This window comes from Neocloeon triangulifer, unplaced genomic scaffold, assembly GCF_031216515.1.
Source record: "Neocloeon triangulifer isolate White Clay Creek 2 clone unplaced genomic scaffold, ASM3121651v1 ptg000003l, whole genome shotgun sequence".
Lineage (NCBI taxonomy): Eukaryota > Metazoa > Arthropoda > Insecta > Ephemeroptera > Baetidae > Neocloeon > Neocloeon triangulifer.
Genome location: NW_026775546.1, coordinates 2,044,165 through 2,070,658, shown reverse-complemented (window position 1 = coordinate 2,070,658; position 26,494 = coordinate 2,044,165). Strand labels below are relative to the sequence as shown.

Below are 26,494 nucleotides of genomic sequence, written 5' to 3'. Positions count from 1 at the left end.
GTCGCCATTTCGCCTCTCTCTCACTCCAGCTCCTTTCTATCGACACACAAACAGCCAGGGCGATTAATAATGAGCACAATTCCATAACGCCTTTGTGCGAGAGGGCGACGCCTTCCTTTCAGGCCGCCCTTTGAATGCCAAGTTTTGCCGCCAAACTGCGGCCTGCGACAAAAATCTGGCCTGCCATGCAGCCAGTGTGGGTCACAAAGCGGTTTAGCCGAGAGTTTGCATGAGTTGTTGGTAAACTGCAACTTGCTTGGGTATTAACTTGAGGGCAAGGAGCAGTGGTGCAAGTTTAGCTCACAATTACATAGTACTTTGAATTATCTAAGATTTATTAAATCTGGTAATCAATATAAGTATTAAAAATAAAAATGTCATTATTATTAATAGTTTTTCTCAAATATTATGTTATTAGTTATGACTGTCAAATTTCTTATCACTTTTGATCCAAAGTTTTTTGAACTTCATTTATTCAAATTATCTGATCCAGGTTTTATAATTTAAATTAAAAATTTCCTTAGATCTCAAAAGTCTACACCGAAAGTAAATATTTAAAATTATAATAAATAGCATAATAAAATTATTACATAAAAATCAAATAAAACATAATTATTAATTAGAAAATTCAATATTAAAGAGAAATAAAAAAATTTGATTTGGTTTATTTTTGATATCAAGTTTTTAAATGTGTAATAAATTGTGATAATTTATAATAATAATTATTCAAATTCCGTGGAATTTAAAATGCAACAAGTCTGTCATCTACGTCGTGCAGGTTGCATAACCGCGCAACTCGAGACGTCGCGGCAGGTGTGCGTGAGGCTTCGTGGGTGCAGGCCTCCGACCGTGCGGAGGACTAGATGGAATTAAAAGGGGCGGCTGGCGGCTCCAATTTATTCCATACGTGCTGTGTCATCGCCGGCGCCTGCATATTCATAGCTAGCAACATCTGGCGCGCCGAACCAAGTAATCTAGATAAGTGCTGGAGGCCGAACGCAAATCCTCTTGTCTCTGCTGGCCAAATTGCAGCCAAGACCTGTGGAGCCGCGTGATTGCTTTATCGCAGCTGGAATTTGTTCCAAATGGAGTCGTGCGCGAATAAATCGCGCTGATTCGCACCAGGCCCTTGTTTGCCCGGCCGGAGAGATTTTGCACGAGCTAGCATAATGCGTGCCAAATAACTTTTGCGACGTGCTTTACGGCCAACTAACACTTCCCCCATGCATAAAAAATTACCCTTCTTTTAAAAATCCTGCATCATTGAAATTCCATGCTTAACACTGATAAAAAAATCAATGATTGGGTCCGAATATGAGAAAATCGATTCTCGCGCAAGGTTTCTCGAGGAACGTTTTTGCCATTGAAGAACCACCACAGAATTGTTTCATGAGAATCCTTGCGCAAGAATCACTTCTTGAGAATCGCTTTTCGAGAATTACTTCTCAAGAATCGCTGCAAGAATCGATTCTCTCATATTCGGACCCACCCAGTGTTATATGATATGATTCAGATAAAAAAATTAGCTGCATGAAATTTTTTATTTTTTTCTTACGTTAGTTGTTTAATCTGAGAAAATAAAAAATCAACTACTGTTCCAGCTAAAATTTTTGAGTTTGAAAGCAAAGGTTTGGGAAAGGTTATTGTTAATTTTTGGCTCCAGCAATTCATGCAAACGGGGACAGGGGGATGTACTTGGGCTACATTTTGACTTTTTGAGGTAAACGCAAGACCATGAATCATTTCAATTTTCGACCCTATTACTCCCACCATTCACTTCCTAAGCTTAAACAATTTTAGATTAAAAAAATTAAGAAGGTGTTTAAAATCATTAATATCTTCTTTCCCCTTTCTTCTTATTCTTTTTTCAGCTCTGATTAAAAACTTTTGACTTAAGTGAACACCAAGAGAGCAAAGATGTGATTATGTTGACTGACAGTTGCGCAGAAAAAACTTTCGTGACGCGCAAATCTATCAAAAACCTCTCCATCTATTCGGAAGTGAAACTTGTGCGATGAAAATGTAATTTGGTTTGTCGGCAGCGCGGGCAGATGTGCGCGGAGAAAAGGATGGGAAAAAAAGGAGGATGAGGCCAGATCCGTTCTCGGCGCACGCTGTAATTGTGTTTCGCAAAGTTGCTCGCGCGAAAGGGCGGGAGGTGCGGCCATGCAGTGGTAATTAGAAGATGCTGCGGACTTTCGGAACGTAACGAGATTAGAACGCCACAGCCGACCGCTGGCAGCACCGGCACCCGCTGTCTTCAATTAAGTGATAAAATTCTTGGCAAATAATTAGAAGCTGGCAACGCGTGCGGTCGGCCTGCACTCTGATTGAACGGGCTTTGAGGTTGCCGGCGAGCGCGGTTTGTTCGAGCGGCGCGGTTATTTCCAGTTTGTTTGTTCGCCTGCGCTCGTAAATTCGGCGATAATCGCCGCCAATTAAGACTCGCGGATTTCGGCCGCGTGCCAATTAGGCGATTGTTGTACCGAACAAAGGCCCCGAAAGCCGGTGTTTGCTCCTGCCATTATGTGACGGTGTTGCAAGTGGCTTAAAGGACCATATATGCAGCAAAATTTCATGAGCGGCCTCAAAATCACCATCGCAAAATATGCACCAGTCAAATGATTTAGTATCCCTAGGGAGATTAATGTTGCTTTTACTAAAATCGGTTAAAATAATAATGTTGACTTTAAAGTTCAAATGATTTTGGAGGGAAAATTTGAAACTGTTTCAAAGTGATATATAGTTTTTTTTATCGATCTATGGTAATCTAAAGATATTTATTTTATAAAAATTCAAGATTTAAAACATTTTCTGGTTCTGGTCTTCGAATTGTGGAAAATGTAATAGAGAGAAATCAAAATAGCAGCTCAAAATGTTGTGAAAATGCTGGTTGATATTTTCCACAAACGCAGACTGACTGGCGACGACTTATTGCACATTTTCTTCACAATTTGGTTTTATAATCAGTATGAGAAGGACTTCAGCAAAAATAAATTTTTAGTGAGAAATGAAAAACAAATCGCAAAACACTTTCAAATAAACATTTACTTGCTTTTTTTTGCATTTAAATTTGTGAAAACTTTCGCAAATAAGTAATATTATAATTATGAGAATAAAAAACTTGCCATTAAAACCTCATTTTTATATTTTCAATTTTCCTTGATTACTCTTTTAAATGTTCTCCTTCCTAAAACAATGACCGCTCACAGCTGGGAGTTGGCTTTTGTCGCATCACGCTTCGCCGAGTGGAAATTTTCTCTTTCTCGTGACAAATTAAAATTTTAATTATGCACCGCATGGATGTGTTTTATGTCGCTGCTTTTCCCTACGTATTGTAATTGTCTTTCAGCGCTAAGTGCCTTCCGTGCACCAGGCGTGGTCTTTTTCCCTCTCTCTGCGGTTTCACGTGCCGATGGAATTTACATTTATGCGTTTTTCCACGCGCGACAGTCCATTAACTCGTAATTAGCGCCGTTACTACTGCTGAACAGAGTGCTTGTAATTAGCTCTTATTTTCAAATTTTTGTTACGTTTAAATGTTGAAACGGGGTGTTGGCTATTTTATTCAGAATTAATACCATGATTATAAAATTCAATGATTTATGAAATAAGATAAATCGAGTCAATTACTAAGATTATAATTTATAAATCTACACTTATTTTCCGTTCATACAAACTGTGATAGATTGAGATAGTGTTTTCTTTTTATCAAAATTAGCTGATTTTGGTCGTTTTAAAATTTATAAAAAATAAATCTGTGAAAGAGAATATACAAAAATAGTAAAAAATTTACGTTTAATCTCTTTCGTTTGCAAAATTTAAATTTAAAAATCATGTTAATTGTTTGTACAAATAAATAATACAAAAATCCAAAGTGTAACAATTTTCCCTATCAATTGTTCCAAAACTATAACTTTGAATTTTAGAAAAGCAAATGTAAAAATATTTTATTTTAACCAATTTAGAGTAAAAAGATTGGCTATACAATAAAAGCTAACCAACTCATGTTGACTTTGACCTCCTCACAAGCACACAGTATTTTAAGAGGTCATAAATCATACACTCGAGACACATTCGCCTATTTAGGCACGCGAGCGAAACGCGGAAGTCGAGCAAATCGTTGCGAAATAAGCTCTGGATAAATAGGCAGCGCGAGCGAATGATTCGACCCGAGAGAGAGCGCAAACACAAGTTTGGCTGCTGTTTGCAACGAGCAAGAGAGCGGATATTGAAATACTCTGCCGGCTACTACAAATACCGTACATTTAGCTATAGAGAGAGAGAACAAAGGCTGCATTTCTCTGCAGAAGGAGCCACTTTAGGGCGCCGCTGGAGCGTTCGTCGGTTGCCAGCATTACTTGCTCGCTCGGCAAGCCGCCCTGATTGTTTGCCAGAGTGTTTAACTTTTTGCTCATCAAAGGCAGGGAGAGCGAGAGATGAGCTATAAGGTAATCTCTGGGCTCCCAACAGCCATAATTCAGGCATCAGTGTGGCGACTTTTTATATATTATGCGGCTGCCAGCGAGAAATTGTGAATTTGACCAGCTAACAGTAAAGATATTGATTCGAACGAGTTTTAAATAGGTAAATTCTGATTTTATATGAGAGTGGAAAATAAAAATTAAAGTATTTTATTGAATAAATATAAAAAACTAATTGTTGAGATAAAAAAACTTATTTGTTTTCAAAATTTTTAAAATTGATATTAAAATATATATGCACGGCACTCTTTTTTTATAATCAATTTCCAAAACTGCCTGATTGGAATCCAGATTTATTAAGTAAAATCAGATTAGTTTATTTCTGGATTTGATTACTAAAATCTATATAATTTTTCAATGTTGCTTGTTTGGCCCTAAAAAATGGATTTTATTTTAACAAAAAATTTGGAATTGAGGTTTGTTTTTTCATGGTGTTTGGATTGAAATTTAGCTTTTCCTTAATGGATTTTTTAGTATCCCTTATGAAAAACACTGAAGTCTCCTATCCTATTTCAATTATATTCAATATTTAATATTGTTGGTACAATTATAACATTCAGCATTTCGATTACAAAAATGTACAAAAGTTTCATTTAAAAAGTTACCTCATTCAAGAGTAGACCACAATAAGTATAAAAAATAATTTTTAAGTACTTTCCTATTCTTACTTATTTTCTCAATCAGGACATGATTCATAATTATGATTTTTTTATCATAAATATATCAACATATTATAAAAAAAATTAATATTTCTTTTATTATAGCAAATGTTAAATGGTGTAAAAAATTTCAAACATAATATATATTTAAAAATAATTTTAAAACTTTGACTTACTTAAAGTATTAAAATAAAAAGTGAAATAATAATAAATTTTTGCTCTACAATGGCACCCGCGTATTAATTATTTTCTTATTAACTAATAAATTTGCAAATGTATATTGATTTTGTACTCACAGGTTGTAGTGCACGTCGGCCATGTTGCTCCTGTGGCTGAGCGCCTTCCGGTAGGCCCACTCAGCCTCAACCAGCCTTCCTTGGGAGCTCAGCACGTTTCCCAGATTTCCGTACGCTGTAACAAAGAGAACAGAGATTATAGCAGCGTTCAAAACACCGGCACTGTATTCCCCAAACATGTACATGAAGCAAACATGCATTTATTTATCATTCGCGCGCGCAGAGCAGAGAGATCGGCACGCGTTTCGCCCTCGCATTCATCGCTCATGGTATAGCCTAAATCCTCGCGGGATTATAGTCTGGATACAGAATCACGCCCTGCCAACATCAAAAGCGGATGAAATCTCGAAAATATTCCTCTCTGTAGTCGGAAAGCAGAGTCCTTTGTTTGGCGTGGGTCAAACGTGAGTGTTTTCCTATACAATGGAGGAAAAAAAACAATTGGATATTCTTGGAAATGAGGAAAATTATTTTTGCTCGCGGAAAATCCAGCGAATTTTGAAATTTTTGATTAATCTTCACATTCATATTCGGTTTAATCAACAAAGTTTTTAAATTCAATTTTCTGAAATCACAGTGTTGCAGAAAAAAGTTTGCAAGAATTCAGATGAATAAAAATTTAAAGCAAAAGGTATAGAGAAATTTTTGTCCATTACAAAATATGAATCAGCTAGGTACATTATTTCTGATATTCATCAACATTTAAATCAGATGTTCAGAATTAGACAATAATACAAGGGATGAGATGTATTTTTCATAGGATCTGAAAGATTATTAATAAAGACCAAATATGTTGAATGGGGAATAAAATTTCATTAATTTCGCCTATTTGAAGCAAATTTTTCATTAAATTTCGGACATTTTAAAGTGCGCCAAAAGTTCACGCGTGGACAGAATGGTTAAACTTCTGAAATGATAGTCCTTAATTTTTTTTAAAAGAAAGGCGTTCAGTAAATTTTTTCTTTCAATAAGTTTTTCAGGGCGCTGAAAGGTATCAGGTATCACATCGACCGGCAGGTTAAACATTTTAAATGATAGTCCTTATTTTTGCTAATGATTATTTTCATCGAATTTGAAGTATGTAACAACCTAATATGAACTTTATAGAGATTTTTTACTTTTATTAGATGAGTTTAAAAGACAAAATTCACACAAAAAGTTAAAGGAAAAATAAAATTATAAATCACGTATTTGAACTACTTTTATCCTATTTCATCTGGAAAAAATACTACATAACTCTTATTTCGCTAATAGTTATTTGTCACAATTGTAAATGAAGATAGTTTTTTTTGTACGAAAATTTATTTTCAAAAGAAAACGGGAGGAAAATAATTTTTCAGCATGTTGTTTTTTTTTACAATTTATTTACCTGAAAAGGCTAAAAATAAACTTATCTTTTCTTCCTTCGTGACATTTACCAGAACGGGTCGAAATCGCAAAAGTGATAAGTTGCTTTTCAGCCGGCGGCGAATCCGTGCAAAGCTCTTTCGCGAGAGCGACGCATATCACAAAGGCTGGCTAATCTCGCTACGATTTTTTTCCTCATAAAAATTTCCGTCTGAGAGTCTCTTTCGCTCGTAAATTGGGGTGGCAGAAAAGAAATTATTAAAAACAGTGCCTCCTCCTCTTGCCGGCATTAAATATTTAGGCATAAATTTAGGAAAGTTTCCCGGGCAAAGCAAAGCAAAGTACTATAAAGTAGTCTGGCCCAAGTTGGGAGACTACTTTGGTGAGAGAGAGTTTGGCGCAGATTTGGCCGAGCGCACCTCGCCGGCTTCTCTTCCCTCGGCGCTTTGTGCTGCGGCTAAATGACAATGAGCACTCGCGAGCTCTCGCTCTCTTAAGCATTTTGTAATTCCCGGAACAGCACGAGCTGCCTGCGTAATTATTCGACAATCATCGTTCCGTGCGCCTTTTCCACCATTGTGCCGCACACACCGTCTTTGTTTGCCGCGTGAAAATGGCGGTGGATAATTGCGAAGCACTTTGCTTCATACGTACGGAATTGCAATTTGGTTGAGAGCGAGACTGCGCTCTCGTGAAATTACTGATTACGGATTGCACTCAACTGCCCGTAAAATTCAGAGTCGCGCATTTACCGGCAAAAAAATCCCGCTCGAACGTTGATAAATTGTAAAGTGAAATAATTTCCGTGTTAAAAACAGGTACATATCTTTGTCTTATTGACTACTTTTTTATTGAAAAAGTAAAAAAACAATTCCACCTGTTTTTGTTACAGTCTAATTCATAAGCTCGAGAAAATTCATTGAAATATATAATCAATTCACAAATATTTACAGTGGAATCAATCAATTTCTATTGATTTGACGATAAACAATTTTTTTTAAATACCCATTTATTAATAAAAATGCAATTTTAAATTTAAGCAGATAGTCCAGAAAGTAAGAGTCGTTTCTACTTTTTGTTAAATAAAAGTACAGCTAGACTAGTTGATTAACTTATTTTCAATCATTCTTTTAATTAGAGTTAAAAAAAATTAATTTTTGAAAGATTTTGAAAAGAAATATTTGTGGAAGGAACTTTTCAGTCTGTTCAGTTAAAAGTAGTCAGAAAGAGAACTTTTGAAATAAATCTTGGAAACATTATTTTGAGAGTCCATTAAAAATGTAGAATATTTTTTCGTATAATTGATAAAATGAAAAATAAGTAAATTAGTATATTATTCTAAAATGTTTAAAAAGAACAGAGAGTTTTGATTGTGTTTTGGATATTTTAAGCTTTTAAAAAAACATAATAATTATCCCAAATATTGGCTCTTCATATAACTCGTAATTTTCTACTTATTTCAAAATAATATTTTTGCCGCTGTTATCAGTTTATTCAAAAATTTAAAGTAAAACTGTAACAAAATACTTTTTTAATTAAATAATTCCCATTTTTATTTTCTGATTATTGAAATACACAAAGATGTGAAGAAAACGGAGAAAAGCATATTACATACATAAAATTCTGTTAATAATATAAATTTTTGCTATTATTTAACGATCATTTAATATGTATACGTTGTTAAAAAACACCTGGCAATTTTATATAATCATGCTTTCCGAGTTTTAATTTAATAGCATCTTTGAAAGGCATTAACTGAATAAAAAAAAAACTCCCCACTTGTACTTGGAGGAATATTGCGTTCATTTGCTAAATTTCCCCAGATGACTCTCCGAAGAGGAAAAGAATTGGTCTCTCTCGGTCTCTCTTTCCTTTTAGCGACCGTCTAGATAAAAAGGTGTGTGTAGAGAAACACGAACAAAAGAAAGAAAGTATAGGGTACTGTGGGGCGAATACCATCTCCCAAGGTGGACCCATTTGTCTGATTGCTGCGAGTGACACGACGAGTTGCGAAACACGCCAGCTGCTGTACTTGCAAATGAAATCACGCCGTCTCATTAGCATCGTCGCGCAATTTGGAATTTAATTAATCCGCACGTTGTCGGGGCCAGAGAGAGATGTGCTAGTTTGTTACACGGACGCATAAATGAGGCTCATTTTCATTAAGCATTGTTGCAAAGTCGCAGAGGGCTGGTTTAAAAAAAAAAGACGTAGCCCCTCGAGAGGTAATAAGGACGCTCGCGGACTTCTCGAGTCAGCCAAATTAGATTACATTTGCGCGACGAACTCTGACTTCTTCTTCGTCCCGTGTCGGTGTTAAAGTGCAATGCACTGGCTCATGCGATCCGTCTCTCTCCTCTCTGCACACAATGGATGCTAATGAGAGACAGAGACGGTGATGTCCTAACGTTATGGGCTCCAATGAGGGTTTCCTGTGCAAACGCAGCAGAAAACGGAGTGAGGAATGAATTTTAATTAATTCGCTCAAGCAACTTCAAATTATGAATGCATCATTAAGACATAATTGACAGTAGGAAGAAAGTAGAGCTGAGCAAATTAATTTTTTATTTATAAAATGAAATGTAGGCGCGAAGTAATAAGATTTTTACAAACATTTATAATTATTAATTTAAAAATTTGATAAAGTGAGAGGTCTGTTTTGTGAATGCGAAAGCTTCTCAAAGCTCATTTCCATTGCTCAGCAAGTTTGATATGATATCAATAATGATTCAGCAAAGTTTACAAGAAAAGGGAAAAGTAGTTCTTTTTATTATATTGAAAATTGTTGGAAGTGAAGAAATCCTGCTTTTTCCTCGTTGTAAAAATTGTTTTTAATGAATACAAAATGGCTCTTCCAGTTTCGTTCACGGCCTGCGACCCTATTTCATGAGGTAGGTAAATAAAAAAAAATCAGTAAAATGGAAACCACCGGAAAACCACATTAAAAAAATATTCAACGTCTTAATTAAAAGTAGCAAATTCAAGTAGCTCATGAAACAGGTTGGTACATGAATTTTTTAGTAAATATGAAATGTGGTTTTCATTTTGCTGATTTTTTGTATTTTTCTGACAAACGAAAAAGGTTTGCAGACCGTGACCAAAACTGGTGCTGCCGCTTTGTTTTTGAATAAAAAATTTTACAATGATGAAAAGGCCCGATTTCTTCAATTCCAACAATTTTCATTCAGCTAATAAAAACTGACTTTTCCATGATCATCTCCTTGAGTGTCAATTTCTTAAAACTAATGAAAATTGCTACTCGTATAGAATAAATATTTACATTTGTATTGAAATTAATATATAAATCAAGCTCGTCCATTGCTTTGATTAAAAATTAAATTATCCTCCCCCATTCTCCTGAGTGAGATTGTTCACGATTTATTATCAATTATCATATATTTCTTTTACGAATTCCAGCTGCATTGAAAACCTGTTTTCCCTCTAAATTCTAAGTTTGAAAGATTTGCAAGTATGATTTTGAAATTCAGAAAGAATGTTTGATCCTTAAATTATTTGCATAATTGATTAAACAGCAAATATACACAAACCAGACATGTAACATGTATGATGAAAAAATTTTAGTTGACAAGAAAAATTAATTATCATTTATTGAAAATCACTGGCTCTTAAAAAATTTCAGTTCCTTTGAAATAAATAACGTCATTACCACCACCTCCACTCATATTAATTTGGATTTATTACCCAGGTATTTCTAAAAGAGCAGCGGGAAATTCGCAATTCATAAATAATTTGAATAAAAAGAGTTTGCACATGAACAAAAAAGCTCGCCTTTGAAGGACGCGTCGTCGGTTTCGCAAAAGCGGTTTAATAAGCTCGTTAGTCTCGCATGGCCACCTCCGGTGAATGCGCGGCTGGCTGCCATTCATCGGCATTGTGCCAACGCAGGGAAACTCTCCTGGCCCTTTTTGATGCACTCGGCGTGCGTGGCCATATATAAATATAATTATATTTTTTGCACGGCGGGGCCGTTTTCATATACACGCCGCGGGGCGGATTAAACTTTGTTGATACAACTAATGCGCTTTACAAACAAAACTGCCGGTGCGCGCGCGTTTTTTGGCGTGCGGGGATGATGAACACCCGCGCACAAAGCCTTTATAAATGCCGACGCCGCCGCTTTTTCGGGGGCGCCTCACTTTTTTAAAAGTGCCGGCGCTCTCTGGATTAGCCGGCCGGGATTATTATTTGCCAGTCCCCCATGCCGGCGCCGAAAGTGGCCAAATTTGGAGGGATTCGCTTTATGTTGAGGCAGTTTAAGCACATTAACTTGATGCTGATGAAAGTTTGCGTATACAAAGTGCTGCTTAATGCTGACGAGAGTGAGGGAGAACAAGCGTTGCTGGACGCTTGTGCATTTTTATAACAAAAATCCCACGCCTGCACAGCAAAATCTGGAGCAAATTTATTTGGTCGGAGGATTTTTAAATTTCACATTCAAAATATAATTTTGCAACAGTTTGTTGTTCAAATTCTTCATTTTCTTCTTCTCTTTTAGAAGAAAAAATGAAATATTATATTTTTTTATCATGATTTGTTATTTAAGAATGAGTTTGTTTTTATTTTTACAGAATTTCTATATCAACTTTTGTATGAAGCAAAAAATTTATTTTAGTTACTCTGTATTTTTATGTTTCTGTTTTTTAAACCATTCAATTCCTGGATTTAATTTAAAAAATTCCTTTTCAAAAACTTTTAACAAATATTTGATAAAAATTCTCCTAAAAAAGTTACCTAACTTTGTGATTTTATAAAATTTTCCAATTTTTCTTCACTGAAAATCTCTATTGAGACAAGGATCCATTTCTCTCTATTTCTGTTTTTTTTTTTTTTGCAAGTTTGGCACCGACAGAGCAATTTTGATGGAAACAGCAGGATTATAACTGCACTGTTGTGAGGAAAACGATGTGATACTCTATGTGTGTCGGAAATGACACAGTGTGGGGCTAGTTACAGAACGTGCCTATCCATGTGCCGACGGCGAGGCCAATTTCGCATCATTATCTGCATTTACACAGAGAGGCCAAATTACAGCCTGCTGAAATAATGGGATGCTAAAAAGATATCAAAAGTCAGACTGGCTCCGCTCGTTGGCCGCGCGGCGAACAATGATTATGGCCCGAGGCACGCAACAAGGACGGCCCCAGCGGGGCTGTTCTTTATTTACACAGGCAGGCCCGCCCGCCCGTTCCTCGGAGACCCACAAATGACCTGCGAAGGGTCAACCGGTCGGTCGGCCTCCCTTGCACGACCCCCATGCGTCTTAATTTAGCTGGAAATTCGCGCACTGCAGCAGCTGCCGGCCCTCCTCAAAGTTGCACGCCATTTGCATTTTTATTGAGAGCACTTTGCGCTGCTTAATTTCAGTTCGGCCGTTCCACTTGCCAAAGTGCTCTAGGTGAGTTAGTTATTGTTCTTCTCGCCAACTTGGGGCAGACCAATACTCTTTGGTCAAACTTGACTCGTTTCGGGTCTCGCAACGTCCCCTCCAGAGAGAGATTCCGAAACTTGCCCATTTTAATTACATGCAGGTGGTGCGAGACAGAACATTAAAGATGACAGGTGAATTTTATTAATTTTGTTTAATAAATCATTTGAATGGAGGATAAAATTAGATATATAATAAATAATTTTTGCGTTTTGTAAGATTAAATTAAAATTTTATAAAAGTTCAAAATTTATATTTTATCCTTTATTTTTATTTCATTTTCTTAATATGATATTTTGTTAAAAAAAAAATGTGACAGTTAATTTAATTTTTCGCATAAACAAAATATTTTATAGCATTTTTACTTTTAAATTCAAATTATTTAGAGACTTAAAAACTTATTTGTAATTATTTCTGCCTTGTGACTATTTATTTTAAAAAATTTCTTCACTTCGGGTTAAATAATGTACTTTCCATTAAGAAAAAGTAATTTTGTAATTAAATTCACTTATTTAATTTAGAAAAATCCGGAAAAATCAAAGCTTAAAACACACAATTATAACTAAAGCACTCAGCAAGGGAGAAATTTACACACAAGTATGATTTTCTAGAGAGAAATTTTCTTGAAAAAGACTTGCTCTAGTAAAATTAGACCCAAGGAAACTTTTTGATTAAATATCCAGAATTTTTATCTCGGTAGAGGAGAATAATAAGTAAACAAATATTATTTAAAATTTTATATTTAAATTGAAAAATTAATGAGAAATAAAAACTAAACTGCCTCATAATTATGCGCCCATCCCATATACATATGTATAAAAAAACTATTCAGTGACCATATTTCAGTATGTGAACTTTGCATTGGCTCTAGTGTGGATAATTATGATTCGAATTTGATTAAACATCTTTCCCATTAATAAAATAATCTCTGTTGCATCATCTGCTCTGGCCAAGCCAAAACCGCAGCTCTTGCCAACCGGTTGCTAATCAGGCATCGCGGTGAGTGAGTGCAAGTTGGATAATTCGCGATGCCGATCTATGAACTCCCGATCCATTCCGACTCAATTAATAATATTATTTGCTCGTGTTATTCGTGTACTTTAATTACGGTCCTATAAACTAAGCTCCGAGTGCATTTAGATCTGAATTTATTTACGAGCGAGCGAGCAAGTCGTGATGTATGTTCGTTCGCGGATAGATAAGCAAACAGAGTGCTCGGATGCAGCCGCGCACACCGCGTTATCAAATTTCATGCCCCAATAATTGACTATCGATAATTTATGTGAGCCGCTCAATTTTCGCCCTGGCTTTAATCTAAAATCGATACTTCGCACGCAACGCCCCCGTTTCGTTATCAAGAAGAATAAAGTAGTGTAATTTACGATTCCGAGAGAAATTATTCCAACTTTTTGCGTGCGGTCGATATTTGAATGGAACGTGAACTGCCACTGTTGCCAGATTTATTACGTGCGGATCGCCTTTGGCTTTATCTATTATTGGATAAGAAATATCTGCTTTATATTGAGCCAATAATCAATTTTCAGATTGTTCAAGCGTAAATATTCTGAGGACGAAAAATAATTAAAAAATTGACGAGATAATTTTTACATCAGCAATCCTCCAATTTAATTGTGAAGAGGTTCCAGTAATATAGAAAATTCAAGCAACGGGATATAAATTTTAATCACTCCAAGTTTAAATTTTTTTTGCTACTTTTTATTTTAATTTTTTTTTCAATCAGAGTTATTTCTTTTTCAAAGTTTATTTAAATTAGCAAAACAACTCTAGAGTTTTGAATTTTCAAAACAATCCTATCTTAATTGATAAAAGTATCATATTTTCTTTAATAAAATTTTGCACTCATTTTGCTGTTTGAAGTAGAAAATTTATTATTTTCTAAAAGTCATTATTTCTTGCACTTAATGCTCTTTTCCTTGAAACTCATTCGCAAGAGGAGTAAACAATTTTCTTTCTCCCTTTCAAACAGCAGCTAAATATTTTTCCCGGATGCTATTTGCATACTATTTCTCTTTATTTACCACGTTTTTTTTTTGCTATCTTGAAAAACGCCAACGTTTTCTGTGATAGAGATAAAGCTCTCTCGGAAATGCATTTCTGCAGCCCTCGACGACCGTCTTCTTCTTTTTTTAAACTTGCATCCCACTTTTTGCATATTCTCGCATGCAAAACGGCATCCGGCGCGTGCACTTGCTCTATTCTTTTTGTCGTCGAATGCATTATTTCCTTTGGCCTCTGCTCTGCTCCAGAGTTCAAAGGGGATCAACAGAGACAAACAAACAAACAAAACACCAGCGGAGAAAAGATAAATCTGCCAAAGTGTCTCGGACGAAGAGTTATAAGAATAAGAAAATCTAGCAGATATTTCCATTTATGGAAAAATGAAGATAGGAGAAAAAGATGCTGCCGTTTAAAAAGCAATTTCGTCTACCGTATTGGAAATTGGAATGAAATTCTCTTCGGATTTGAATACAAGATTCGAGAGAAAGAAACGCGAGTGTGTTTAAGGCCCGGAATATATATTTAAAGGGCTCGATAGGAAATATTTTACGAAATTAGCGTGCCAGATAAGGAAGGCTGGCTCGACCCTATCCTATAATTTATCCATTGTTTGAATAATCTTTGAGCCAACGAGGCCGTATAATAATAACAATTCAGAGTGGCCGCTCCTTCTCTTCCCCTGGCCGCCTTATCTGCACACTCGTAAATTAGTCGACCGATGTACATAAAATTCATTTGAGTCCTTGAGACCCTGCGTGAGAGGGGCGGCCCTTTTCGAGCACAGAATTCCAACTTAATTTGATAAGGAATTTATAGAAACTAATTTTTGAAAATATCTCTGCACGAAACTTATTGATTTAGTTTTTAAAGGAATGTGGAACAAATGACACTTTTTAATAAAATTGATATATAAGTATATAAAAAAATAAAAAAATCGGTCACTGCGGCTATTGAATGAAGTCTTCTTGATCTAGGATTTTTTTTTTAACAAATTCTTTCTTGTTTTGGTGCCGTTTTTCCAATAAAGTACCTTTCTTTCACTGCGCAAATTGTAAACTAATTATTATTACAAATATTTGCATGCAAAGAATTCGATTGAAACAATTTATGCAAATAAACAAAACTCATATTGTTTTAATATGAGAATGGGTTTTATTTCATTATTTGATATCACAAAATTCAATCGATGAAATTAAATGACTTTTTTCTGTTCTAGTGATTATCAATCCTCAATCTTAATTAACAATTAGTTTCCTTTTGAGTACGAAAAACAAAAAGGTAGCTTTTCTATTTATTTTCTTTCTCTCTTGGCACAGGCCTTTTGAGAGCCAAATAAAAACTTTATGGTGGCAGTCGTTGTGCGTCGACAGGACAGGACACTTCTATCTCTTTTCCTTGTCGATATGCCCATTGGCGAAAAAACGTGTCCATTCGAACCAATTTTCCGGCCAATTGAAGCCACCGCGCGCGGTAAAAGCCTCGATCCGCTCCCCTGGGTGCATTTTTGTTTATTTATCAAGAGCACTTTTGCGGGTGCCAACACTGGATGGCGAAACACACTTAATTCAACTGGTAGTGCACAAAAAGCTAATCAGATGGTATATATTATATAAGGAGGAAGCCACTTGTTTTGAAAAGTTGTGCAAAGAATAAGAGGAAGCCGTTTGAAAATTAATTTTTATTTCAATCATCGGAAAAGTTCCTCAAGGAGTTCATCAAAGCTCAAGGAAAAGTAATAATGTCGGCTCGGATGGACGGAAAATACGGGGAGTAATTAAAAAAGGAGGGCCCAGGTTGGCTTCAGAGCTCTCGGGTCAATATTTGAAGTGGGTGACCTCTTCAGCCTGTAATTATAAAGGGATTTGCGTCGCACGCAGGCGGAACTCCGTCGTTTTAATCTCTCGTAATTTCTCGATGGCAGGGAGGAGGCCCTCGACTTTATTATTATGCTTTATTATATACGGCTACTCTCAATTTTCCACATTTCCTTTTTCATTCTTTCAGGGTGAGAAGTTTCAAATTAATTATTCCCCTATAAATATAATTTTTTGGCGAATTCACTTTTTTAATGATAAATGAATCTCCTCCTCGTATAATTTTTATTTATTTTTTTTCTCATTATTGTATTTTTCCTCTTGTGCTTTTGCAAAAATTAAACAAAAAGCGGTCGCTGACCATCCAGGAAGAAGATTAGCTTTGTGATGCAAAACACGCGGCGGGAACAATGGGGCGTCGGCGGGAAAAATAATACAAAGCCCACACGACTGCTGAGCAAACAAACCTGCCGCCGCCGCCACCGTTACCGCGTGTTAAAAATGCAAATCTCACTTTACTGCTAATCGAATCCGTGCTCATTTGCCGACGTGCGGCAGAAATTTAATCAGCAAGTGCACCGGCCATGATGAAATTTTTTCCATTTCATACCAGTTAATTATCGTCCGTCAGTCGAGCATTCTGCCCTAATTACGGAGCATAAATTGGACATAGACAGCACGTGGACGGAAATGAATGGGATTAAATTTGTTCAGCAGGCTTTAACGTACTCCAATTAAATCATCAAAATATGGTTAAATTTTGATTGAATTTAATAATTTATTTAAAATTAAATTTTCTTCAAGGAAATGATCATTTTACATTTCAAATTTTAAAATATTTTGTGACAGTATCTAGAGATTTTCTACACTTTAGCAACTGAATTAACAATAAGTGATTATTTTGATGAGATAATAAATTTGTGGAAATTTCATTACAAGATCAGTACCTCACATTTCCAAATTAATAATTTTTTAAAGTTCATTAATATATTTTTTTTTTCGTATTTATTTCATTATTTCGACCGTTTGGTTTTTTTAAGTTCGTTTTTTGCAATGATGCCGTTTATACTTTTCCGCACGTCCGCAAAAAATTGTGATTCGTGTTTTCCAGCCGGATTGGAGCAATTTGGCGCGACTCGCGAGTGCATTTCGCACTACTTTTCCAATAAACCACTCCGTTTGCGAAAGCGAATTCTCTCTGGTGTGCGCCATAAAACATGTTTTTTGGCATCTCGGCCAATTTGGCGGTTATACTTATACACGGGGAGGCGGTAACGTGATTTAGTGCGGAATAATGGAAAGAAGGACGCAATCTACAAGTCCTCGCACTTAGCACCACATCGAACCGAATTTTATCCCCTATAAAGCAGCGAAACTCGGTTTCACCCTCGCATATCGAGTGGTGGTGTGACGCATGGACATTCAAGATCAAATTTCGATAAGGGGTGCAGATGGAGCTGATAGAATAAACTCAATTGTCCAGAAAAATTGTTTCTTTTAGCTTAAAATCAAAATTTCATGATGGTAATAAAATATGCAGCTTTTTATAATTTGAAAAAGGGTTAAAAATAAAATTTCAGTTTTAAATTTGTGAACCCGATGATTCAAATGGTTTTGAGAAAATAGTTTTGGTAAAAACCTAATGAATTTATAAGCTTTTCAACTGTTTTATAAAATATTAACAATAAGTACAAAATTCAATATCAGTACCTTTAAAAATTAAATATAACTCAATCTATAAGCAATTTTCTTAATTAGAGAGCTAATAAAAATAATAATTTTCAGCATTTTCTTTTAAATTTATTAAATCATTTTGAAATTATCAATCAGTAATGCAGTTATTTCAGAAATTTTATTAGATATTATACTTATTTCATAAAAAATAATCATGTTTTCAGACATTTTGATGCATTAATAAAAAAGTTTACTTCTTCTTTCCTTCCATACTAAAAATTCTATTACTGACGTTGGAATCATCAATTTGCAGCCAATTATGGCTCAAAAGTTCCCACCGGAGATAAAATATGAAACAGCTCTCCGGGCACGAAAAAGGCTTCTTTTTTATCATTTTTAGGTATGGGGTTGGCGCGCTACTCTTGAGGAATATAATAGCCGTTGGAAGCCGGTAATGTATCATCCGGGGAAATTGCCCCGCACTCAAATTTGTATTCTGCGTCTATTTATTTTCGCGTCGTTTGGAATTCTGTTGCTCGCGGTTGGCTTCTTTATGTATTCCGAGGAGGCCCCGAACAAAGAAAGGGCACAATTCCTCCGTGTTGGCTTTCAATAAAACACGAGAGAGAGAGATGATTATGAGCTGCCGCATTGGCCATTCCGCTCGTGCCCTGCGCCCCATGTATGTACCATGATGGATGAAACACACATGCAGCTACTCAAATTGTTTCGGGCTGATATATATTCGGAGCGGAGCAAGAAGTGTCTGCGCGCGAAACTTTTTACTGCCGCAGTAAAATGATTCGGCCAACCAACCGAAAGGGAAAGGGAGGGAAAGTAGTAACTTGCTCTCAAGACTAACTGTCTGTCGGCAGGAGGATTTGTGTTTAATATTGAAAAGTCTCGAAAACGAATTTGCTGATCCGCAGTAATGGCGCTCCGCAATGAAGTGAAAGTGAACTTTCGATCCAATTGTTTGGGTGCTTTTTGCCAAAAGTTTCGAACGCTTTTTTTCTTTCATCTATTCCTCTGCGTCTGCACAATTTTGCCAGAGTAAAAAACATCGATGAGCGTAAGAATAATACATCATTTCCAGTTCATCATGATAAATAGTGGGAATTGCAGTATTTTTTATCACGTTTCAAGTCAGCATTCTTGAAATTAAGAGAAGCTATTTGAATAATTTTATAAAAAAGAAGTAAATTTATAATTCAATGAATTTTTATTGCTCGCCGAGACTTGACTTTCAATTTCTAGTCAAGATTAAAAACCAGATCAAATTTATGAACCTTCAAAAATTTTAACACAAAAGAAATGGTGATTATGTAATATTACAAGCTAAAAAATTGAGTCCGGTTTCTTTTTAGGAAAAAAGATTCAGAAAAATCTATATAGGATTTATTTTTAGTCTATAGATACAATGAAGTTTAAATTTTGGTTACTTTCCTGATTTGATTTTTCAAAAATCAATTAATATTTATCAAAAGCTGTCAAAATATAAGCTGTATCTAATCAATCAACTGAATTTTTTTACTTGAATAACAAATTAATAAGTGTCACCATTATCAATTTGTTTGAAAAGCTGTCTTGGTCGTAAATATGAAAATTTTCTTTTTCAAATTTTGTTTATTCAGAGATATTGAGTATTTCTTTAAAATTCAAAACTATTTTTTTGCCAATCAGATTCATGTAAACCAAGCATGAAGTTGAAATTCTAGTTTTTCCAATTGTACGTTTTCAGTTTAAAAATTAGAAAATTTCTACATAATTTTCATAGTTCCGAAAAGTGTTTCTATATTTAATCAATTTCTGACAAATCGTCAATGCACAATTTCAAAAAGACAAAGAAGAAATTGAAAATTTTTAGGAATGATTGAAAAAAGAAGTACTCACATTTAGGAGGGTTGATGGGGATGCCCGAGCGGTACAAATTCTCCTCGCAGCTCCAGTCTTTGTTTCGTTGCACCGTTCTGACGGAGAAGGCGGCCAGCAGCACCAGGGCGGCCACGAACAGCGCCCTCCGCTGCGTGGGGGCGGCCCGCCTCCACAGCTCGCCGGCGCCCTGCCCCAAAAGGAGGCAGTAGCCCACCGAGGGAATGTACAAAACGCGTTCGGCCACCACGAAGCCGACGTAGAAAAAAAGGTTTGAGGCGGGCACGAAGGGCACGCAGAGGACGCCGAGTCCCACCAGGGCGGCCTCCGCCCCCTTGGGGGCGCGCGGGGGCGTCAGGATTTTTGCGGCCAACTTAGGTGAGGGGTGGTTGTTGTTGTGGCCGCCCGAGGCCGACGAGAAGTGGCACACGGTGCAGCGTTTGGGCAGTTTTGGGGGGCGGCAGGGACGCTGGGGGCGGCGGAGGAGCGTCAGGAGGCGGCAGCCGGCTCGGAAGAGGGCGTAGTACAACAGCACGGACAGCAGGTTGCGTGGGTCTGACACTGACTTGACCCTAGGGATGGCCTCCATTGACCTAGAAAAATGAATTTTTTTTTTTAGAAAATTTCCTAAATATTGCTGAAAATGAATTTCTTCAAATTTAATAAGACCGATTAAATTAGGTGCTAAACTTGTCACATTATTGATGATTTTTGTTTTCCATTGTTACCATTAATAATTATATGTTTAAGTTAATATTATATTACTTGCTTAAAGAAAAGGCACCAATAAAGGGCTGTAAGGATTACTTTTTTATTGCTTTTAATTGGTATTGTGGCGTGTAAAATTTATTTTATATACTATTATGTGTTTTTACTTTGACTGTGCCAAAGTATGGTACAATTTATAAGATGTGATATCATTTTCACTATAATTTTGGAGCTATTTTATTTTTAAATAGTAAATAATGCATTAAAATAAAATTTAATGAAAATTATTCAATAAAATATCAATATAAGTCATAAAAATAAATTTATTTCTATTTATACTTTAAAATAATACATAGTTGTTTGATTTTTTTTTTATCAAATTTCTATTGATATTACCTAGTAATAACTAATAACTATCTTAATTCTTGTACTCCTGACAGTCCAGACCCTTATTCTTGACTTTATTAAGTAGAATCACGAAAAAAAAATGCCAACGTTTGCGAGTGAGATTAAATTTAACGGTGCTTGGTCTAAAAAAAAAATTAGCTCATTTAGTGTTTAAAAAAATTAGATTCCTTTAGAAAAAAATTAAGTTGGACTCTGCAACTTGAAAAATTTCTCTCTTTTCCAGATTGAATAAAATAATTCGCTTCACTTACCAGTCAAAACTGAGCCACTTGGGGAACACCATGAGGAGCAAGTTGAACGCAGGCAGGTAGGCGAAGGTGAGAAACCTGGTGGTGAGGGACTTGGACCTGGCGGCAGGGTTGTCGCACGACGCGAACTCGGGCACCTGGCCGCCCATCAGGTACAACCTGGCCTGCAGGAGGAGTCCGAGACTTGCTGCCAGGACGAGCAGACTTTCCGACAGACCGCGATTCGCTCTCTGAAACAAACCAAATTTCCAAATATATTTTCCTTTTCTCATTTCCGAACATTACGTTCTGAGACATGCGAATAAAATTTTACTGCATTTTGACACATTTGGCCGCACCTCTGCCATGAAGCTGCCGAAATCGCAGCGAATAGTGGCGCGAAAATCGGAACGACCGACAGGAGCCGTAAAAGGCTGCTGGTTATTAACATAACTATACCGGCGAATATGGAATTGGTATAGAGGATGAGTTTAGATATGCATATGAATCGGACATGTTATGTGCATTTACGTGTGCGCTGAAACGCTGCTGTTTGTGTTAATGACTAGGGAGGGAGTCGATATTCGGCACTGGAAAAGGCGATAATATTATGAGCTATTCCGTTAATGGAAACCGTCAAATAATAGGGAAGTGCGAGATAGACAAGATCATACTTAAAATAATTAATAAATTTAATACTGAACAATTACTATATTTTTGACACATCTTTTTAGCCCAAAAATATGGGGTTTTTAAATAAGAATTTGTAGAGTTTTAAAGTCAAAATAAATTCATGTACGATTAACGTTACTACAATCAGATTTTAATTGGTAAAGGCTAAAGCGACACAACTTCCGGAAATTTTAAATTTCATAGTTAAGAACCCTATAATACTCTGTGAACCATTGTTATCAATACAAATTAAATTCCTTAATTTCTTGCTGGATAATAACTGACAATAACTTATGTACTCAAAGGGATTCCTGCGACACATTGCAATGATATAGCGCTTACAATTTTAAAGTTCAGAATCTTTCTTGGTTCTTAATAAAAATAAATTTTTGTAATATTTCTATAAATTATTTTTAAAGTTTTTAGGTTTAAAATGAGTCACTGGACAATTTAAAGCATTAAATAAAAAAATAATTATTTTAATTAAATATATTAAATATAAGATTTTGATAAAATATTAAAAATTTAGGAAGCAACACATGTATATGCTATTTTTTTTTAAATCTTAATTTGTTTATTTTGGTATGTTTAATAAGTTCATACCTTCATAATGTGTGCTGTTCGTTCATGCATATCAAATATAATTTAAAAAATTAAATTTTACAATCATGATTTATTCCTCTAATTTGGACGTAATACTTTGTTTTTTCCACTTTTCTCCTGTTTTCAATTGAACTCCAATATTGATATTGCGAGCATATTTCATCACCTCACGTTTGCCAGCATTATAATTCTCTAAACCATTGTTTCTTAAGCCTCGTACAACCAAGTTTCAAGTATAAAATGATCAAAATAGAGAAACACTTGAACTATGTTCAATGGCTAGAATATTGTGTAAACTTCCATTTTATTTTTCTATCCAGCTGCGTATGTATTTAAATGAAGTGGAAAAACTCATCTGCCGGGCAGAGACTGCGTCATTTTGGCCCATTTAGCTCTGGCAATCGTATCGAGGCATGTGCGCAGTTTTTCAGCACTGCCCCTAGGGCGGGCGCACACACACGTACTGCAGCAGAACGTAACGGCGTGTAATATTGTGTTGCTGTGTAGCTGCACGAGCCATTTGGCAGGATTTGAATCGTCACTCGAGCCTCATTAGCCCAAGGAATAAAAGTCGTCAAATATATTATTACTGCAAAAAGAGTTGTAATCAAACGAGAGCTGCCGTCGTTAAACCACTCGAGTGAAATGCTGTATTTTTGTTTGGTTTGATGCAGCAAACTATATGACTGCATATTATTATTACACAGGCGGAACTTGTTAAAGTACACATACGGTTATTAATAATGATGCAAATTTAACGCTTGGCGGACGATCGTAAATCATGGACGTGCAATCGAAGCGATTCGCTGCCAGCCGATGCACGCGGCCTAATAGTTTGCTCTAATTAGATGAAATATTCTGGCCATCAGCGAGGGAGATGGATGCATCCACGCTCCAACGAATTGCTTTAGCAATGTTTGCTCTAATGGCTGGGTAATATTGCAAATGGACAGCGGGAATCGTTGATGAGTTTGCGTTGCATTAAAATAACTAATTGAAAATATGGAAAAATGTATCTGCGGCTAATGAAATGTTAATATTACAGCAATAAGTGGCTGGTGACAAATGGTTTGCAATAAATTTTTGCCGTTTTCATAATGCAGTTGTGAAATTATTTAGTCATCCTGAAAAATTAAATTATTATTTATTCCACTCATGTCAAACAAAAAATTGAAACTGGAAAAATTTATATTTTAATTCAGAACGACTGAATTTCTTTCTGCATCAAAAATATTTGTAAAAATTGTTTTTTATTCAAAAGTAAATTATTCATCGAGCAGCGCAATTGCTCATGAAATGGGGTCGCATACCGTGACCGAAACTGGAAGAGCCATTTGTTTGTTTATGAATAAAAACCATTTTTACAACGAGAAACAGTCCGATCTTTTCATTTCCATGATCATCTCCTCAAGTGCCAATTTCTTCAAACAAAATCATTTTTGGTTTAACTCCAAAAATATGAAATTAACTAAAAAAAAATTAATTTAAATCTGACAAAATTGGTGATAAAAACATAAATATTAATCAATTTAAGTAAAACTTTTGCCTGTGTGTGTGTTTTTCAGTCTGATTATTGAAATTTAAGCCCAGTTGAATGTCATAAGGCAGCAAAAAATGCTTTGGCATAATAATTATTAAAACCCACGTCAAACTCAAACGCACTTGGAAATATTTTAACAAGCACAAAACTGCGAATGATTACATTAATTGTTATTTTAACCATTCTAACACTACTCCATTAAAACCAAAATTTGAAAATGACGAGAGCTTGTTTAATAAAATTTCCATCAGAAATTACTGGAAATTACAAATATTTGAATCTATTCCCATTCTATTATTTACTGCTTAACCAAATACGATTAAATTTATGAACTCAAAACAAGTATTGACAGGAATAGAAACAATTGTTGGAGATTATTGAAATTGTAGCCACAATTTTTTTTAATGACTTTATTTGACTTATATTCCATGAAGAGTTGTTAAGATTGTTTTCTTTAAAATAAATTACTTATCATATGCACTCATGTAATTATTTAATTTTGTTGTCTTTACTATTTTTAGAAATGAATTAAAAATTTGATTATTGATTTTCAGGTGATCTTATCATTGTCTCTGTGTAATTCAAGACACCTGGGCTTCGTAAATCGATCATGAAGAGATCTCGTGGGCTGTAAAAAATCAGCGGGGAAAAGCAGCACGGTCTCCTTTTTATTTGGCAACAACCAGAGAGAGAGAAAAAGAGAATTACCGGAGATGGACTTCAAAGGAGGCGAGCACGCGGTTGGCGGAACTCAAATAAAGCCGGAAAAATCGCCCGTCAGCGGTGGCAGTTAAAAGTACCCGGGACATATAAACGGGTAGGTAACATAGGTATTATTAGCAGGGTGGTAAACAGACACACAGCAGGGCGTGGTCGGGCCTTCTCGAGAGGAGCGAGCGAGCGAGCGAGCGGGCGCGTCACACCAGCACCAGTTTCCGAGCGACAACAGCCACGGAATACAAAACAGTTGCTTGACTTATGGGTGCCGCAAAACACACACATAATATGCTCCGAGCAGCAGCAGCAGGAGATGATGAAGCAACTGCCGCAGATCAATATGGAGGCCCAGTAGTAAAACTGTAAAGAGGAAGAAAAAAAACTAAAGATTTGAAACTTTTTTAAAATTCACAAGACCTAACCTAGAGATTAAAATAATAAATTTCAATTTTGGTGATCATTTCATAGCAATTGTTTTAAAAATCATTTTTTTGGTGTGAAATTGAAAGAAAAAAGTGCAATCCTTCAATTTTTTATTCTAGAAGTTGAAAAAAAAAATCAAAAACTTTGCGCTCCTAAAGCTTTAGAACTTGAAACAGGAATTGGTCTTGAATGATGCGTAGTTCCGAGTTTTTTTTTTATAATTATATAATAAAACTAACTTAAATTTAATTGGATTTTTTTTAAAAAAATATGATTAGGAAGGATGCGCTAAACTTTCTGCTTTTTCCACATAAAATTCATTTCAGTAAACACTGGCGGACGTTTTTTTTTTTTTGCTTTTAATTAAAACGAAGCGAGTTTCTGCGTCCAAATATTATACATAAAAAGTTTTTGCCAGGGCCAAAATAAAACTCGGGAACTGAAATTAGGAAAAGTTTGTTTGAATTGTTGGCCTGCGCGACAAGTTGCCGGCAGTATTAATTCGAGTTGGCTGGCAAGTCGGCCGAAAAGTCAAGTTGGCCCGAGGCAAGGAAAGAGCGAGTTGGGGCGGCACAAGGGCCTCGCGTCGACTTCTATTTCATCAATCTGATGCGCGCGTGCACTGAAGAGACCAGCCAGCGTGGTGTGTGTGTTTGATTTGCCGCAGATTCTCCCAGCTCTGCACCTAATATCACTCGGCAGCAGCCGCTTTTTCATCTCCACCGCTGGACAAACACGACTCTGACTCTCTCTATATCGCAAATAAAAATCTAGGTAGACACCTATGACGCCCGTTTTTTTGTTTATAACAAAATTAACATTTAAACGTCAGCAAAAATACTTAGTATATTTAAATAATTAAAATATAGTAGAAATATAGCATGAAAATTTGGTCGCAAATCAAATTGAAAAATTCCCAAAGCTCCATTAAGAAGTAGTGTTATTTCTTAAAATTCAAGTGAATTCAGGAAGTCTTTTCTTCACAATACTACATTTTAAATTTAATTTTATTATTTAAAAATTTAAATTTTATTCCAACCATCCAAAACAACTAATATTAATTTTTAGTTTTGGGACCTGAAAATGCAATAAAATTGCTGTTGCTAATTTTGTTAAACGTTCAAAATGTTTTTTATTAGCTTTTGAGAATAATTGAATAATTTCAATTAATTAGTATTCAAGTAAATTAGTAGAAAAAATTCTTCGCGTTTTAATTATTAATAATTTACACGTTACTTGACAAAATCCAACTTCCCTGGTAATTCTTTCACCATACAAAAAATCTATTAAAAAGAAATAAAAAAAAAATTATCATAGTTTTCATGACTTAAAATACTTAGAAAAAAATTTTTAGAGCGGTTGATCGCCTGAAAATTATTTCTGAAATTTCAATTTCAATTTTTTTTTTCACGTACGATTCATAATAAATTTTTGAAGCACTTACATTCCATAAAAATTGCTACACATTTTGACTCCCCTTCACCAAATTGATCAAAAGCATTCCACGCCTACAAAAAGCAATACCTGTTTGGTGATTTTCATTCCCGATTCTCACTCGCAACAGTGGCGACGAAATCGAAAATTC

The 26,494-nt window shown here is 35.5% G+C and overlaps 1 protein-coding gene and 1 long non-coding RNA gene across 2 annotated transcripts in view; one reads left to right on the top strand and one right to left on the bottom strand.

Annotated features, from left to right (window-relative positions):
- The window catches only part of LOC132205873 (uncharacterized), a 111,948-nt gene extending 87,122 nt beyond the window's left edge, over positions 1 to 24,826 (top strand). Inside the window, exons 3-4 of the long non-coding RNA XR_009442726.1 lie at positions 24,324 to 24,586; positions 24,633 to 24,826. This is a non-coding gene — a long non-coding RNA (uncharacterized LOC132205873). The remainder of the gene's footprint in view (positions 1 to 24,323; positions 24,587 to 24,632) is intronic.
- Positions 1 to 26,494, bottom strand: part of LOC132205872 (protein O-mannosyl-transferase TMTC2) — a 189,796-nt gene that overhangs the window by 40,624 nt on the left and 122,678 nt on the right. The window contains exons 5-7 of the mRNA XM_059635221.1: positions 20,979 to 21,205; positions 19,633 to 20,204; positions 5,440 to 5,554 (exon numbers count right to left, since the gene is read on the bottom strand). Coding sequence (XP_059491204.1) covers positions 5,440 to 5,554; positions 19,633 to 20,204; positions 20,979 to 21,205 — 914 coding nt within the window. The remainder of the gene's footprint in view (positions 1 to 5,439; positions 5,555 to 19,632; positions 20,205 to 20,978; positions 21,206 to 26,494) is intronic.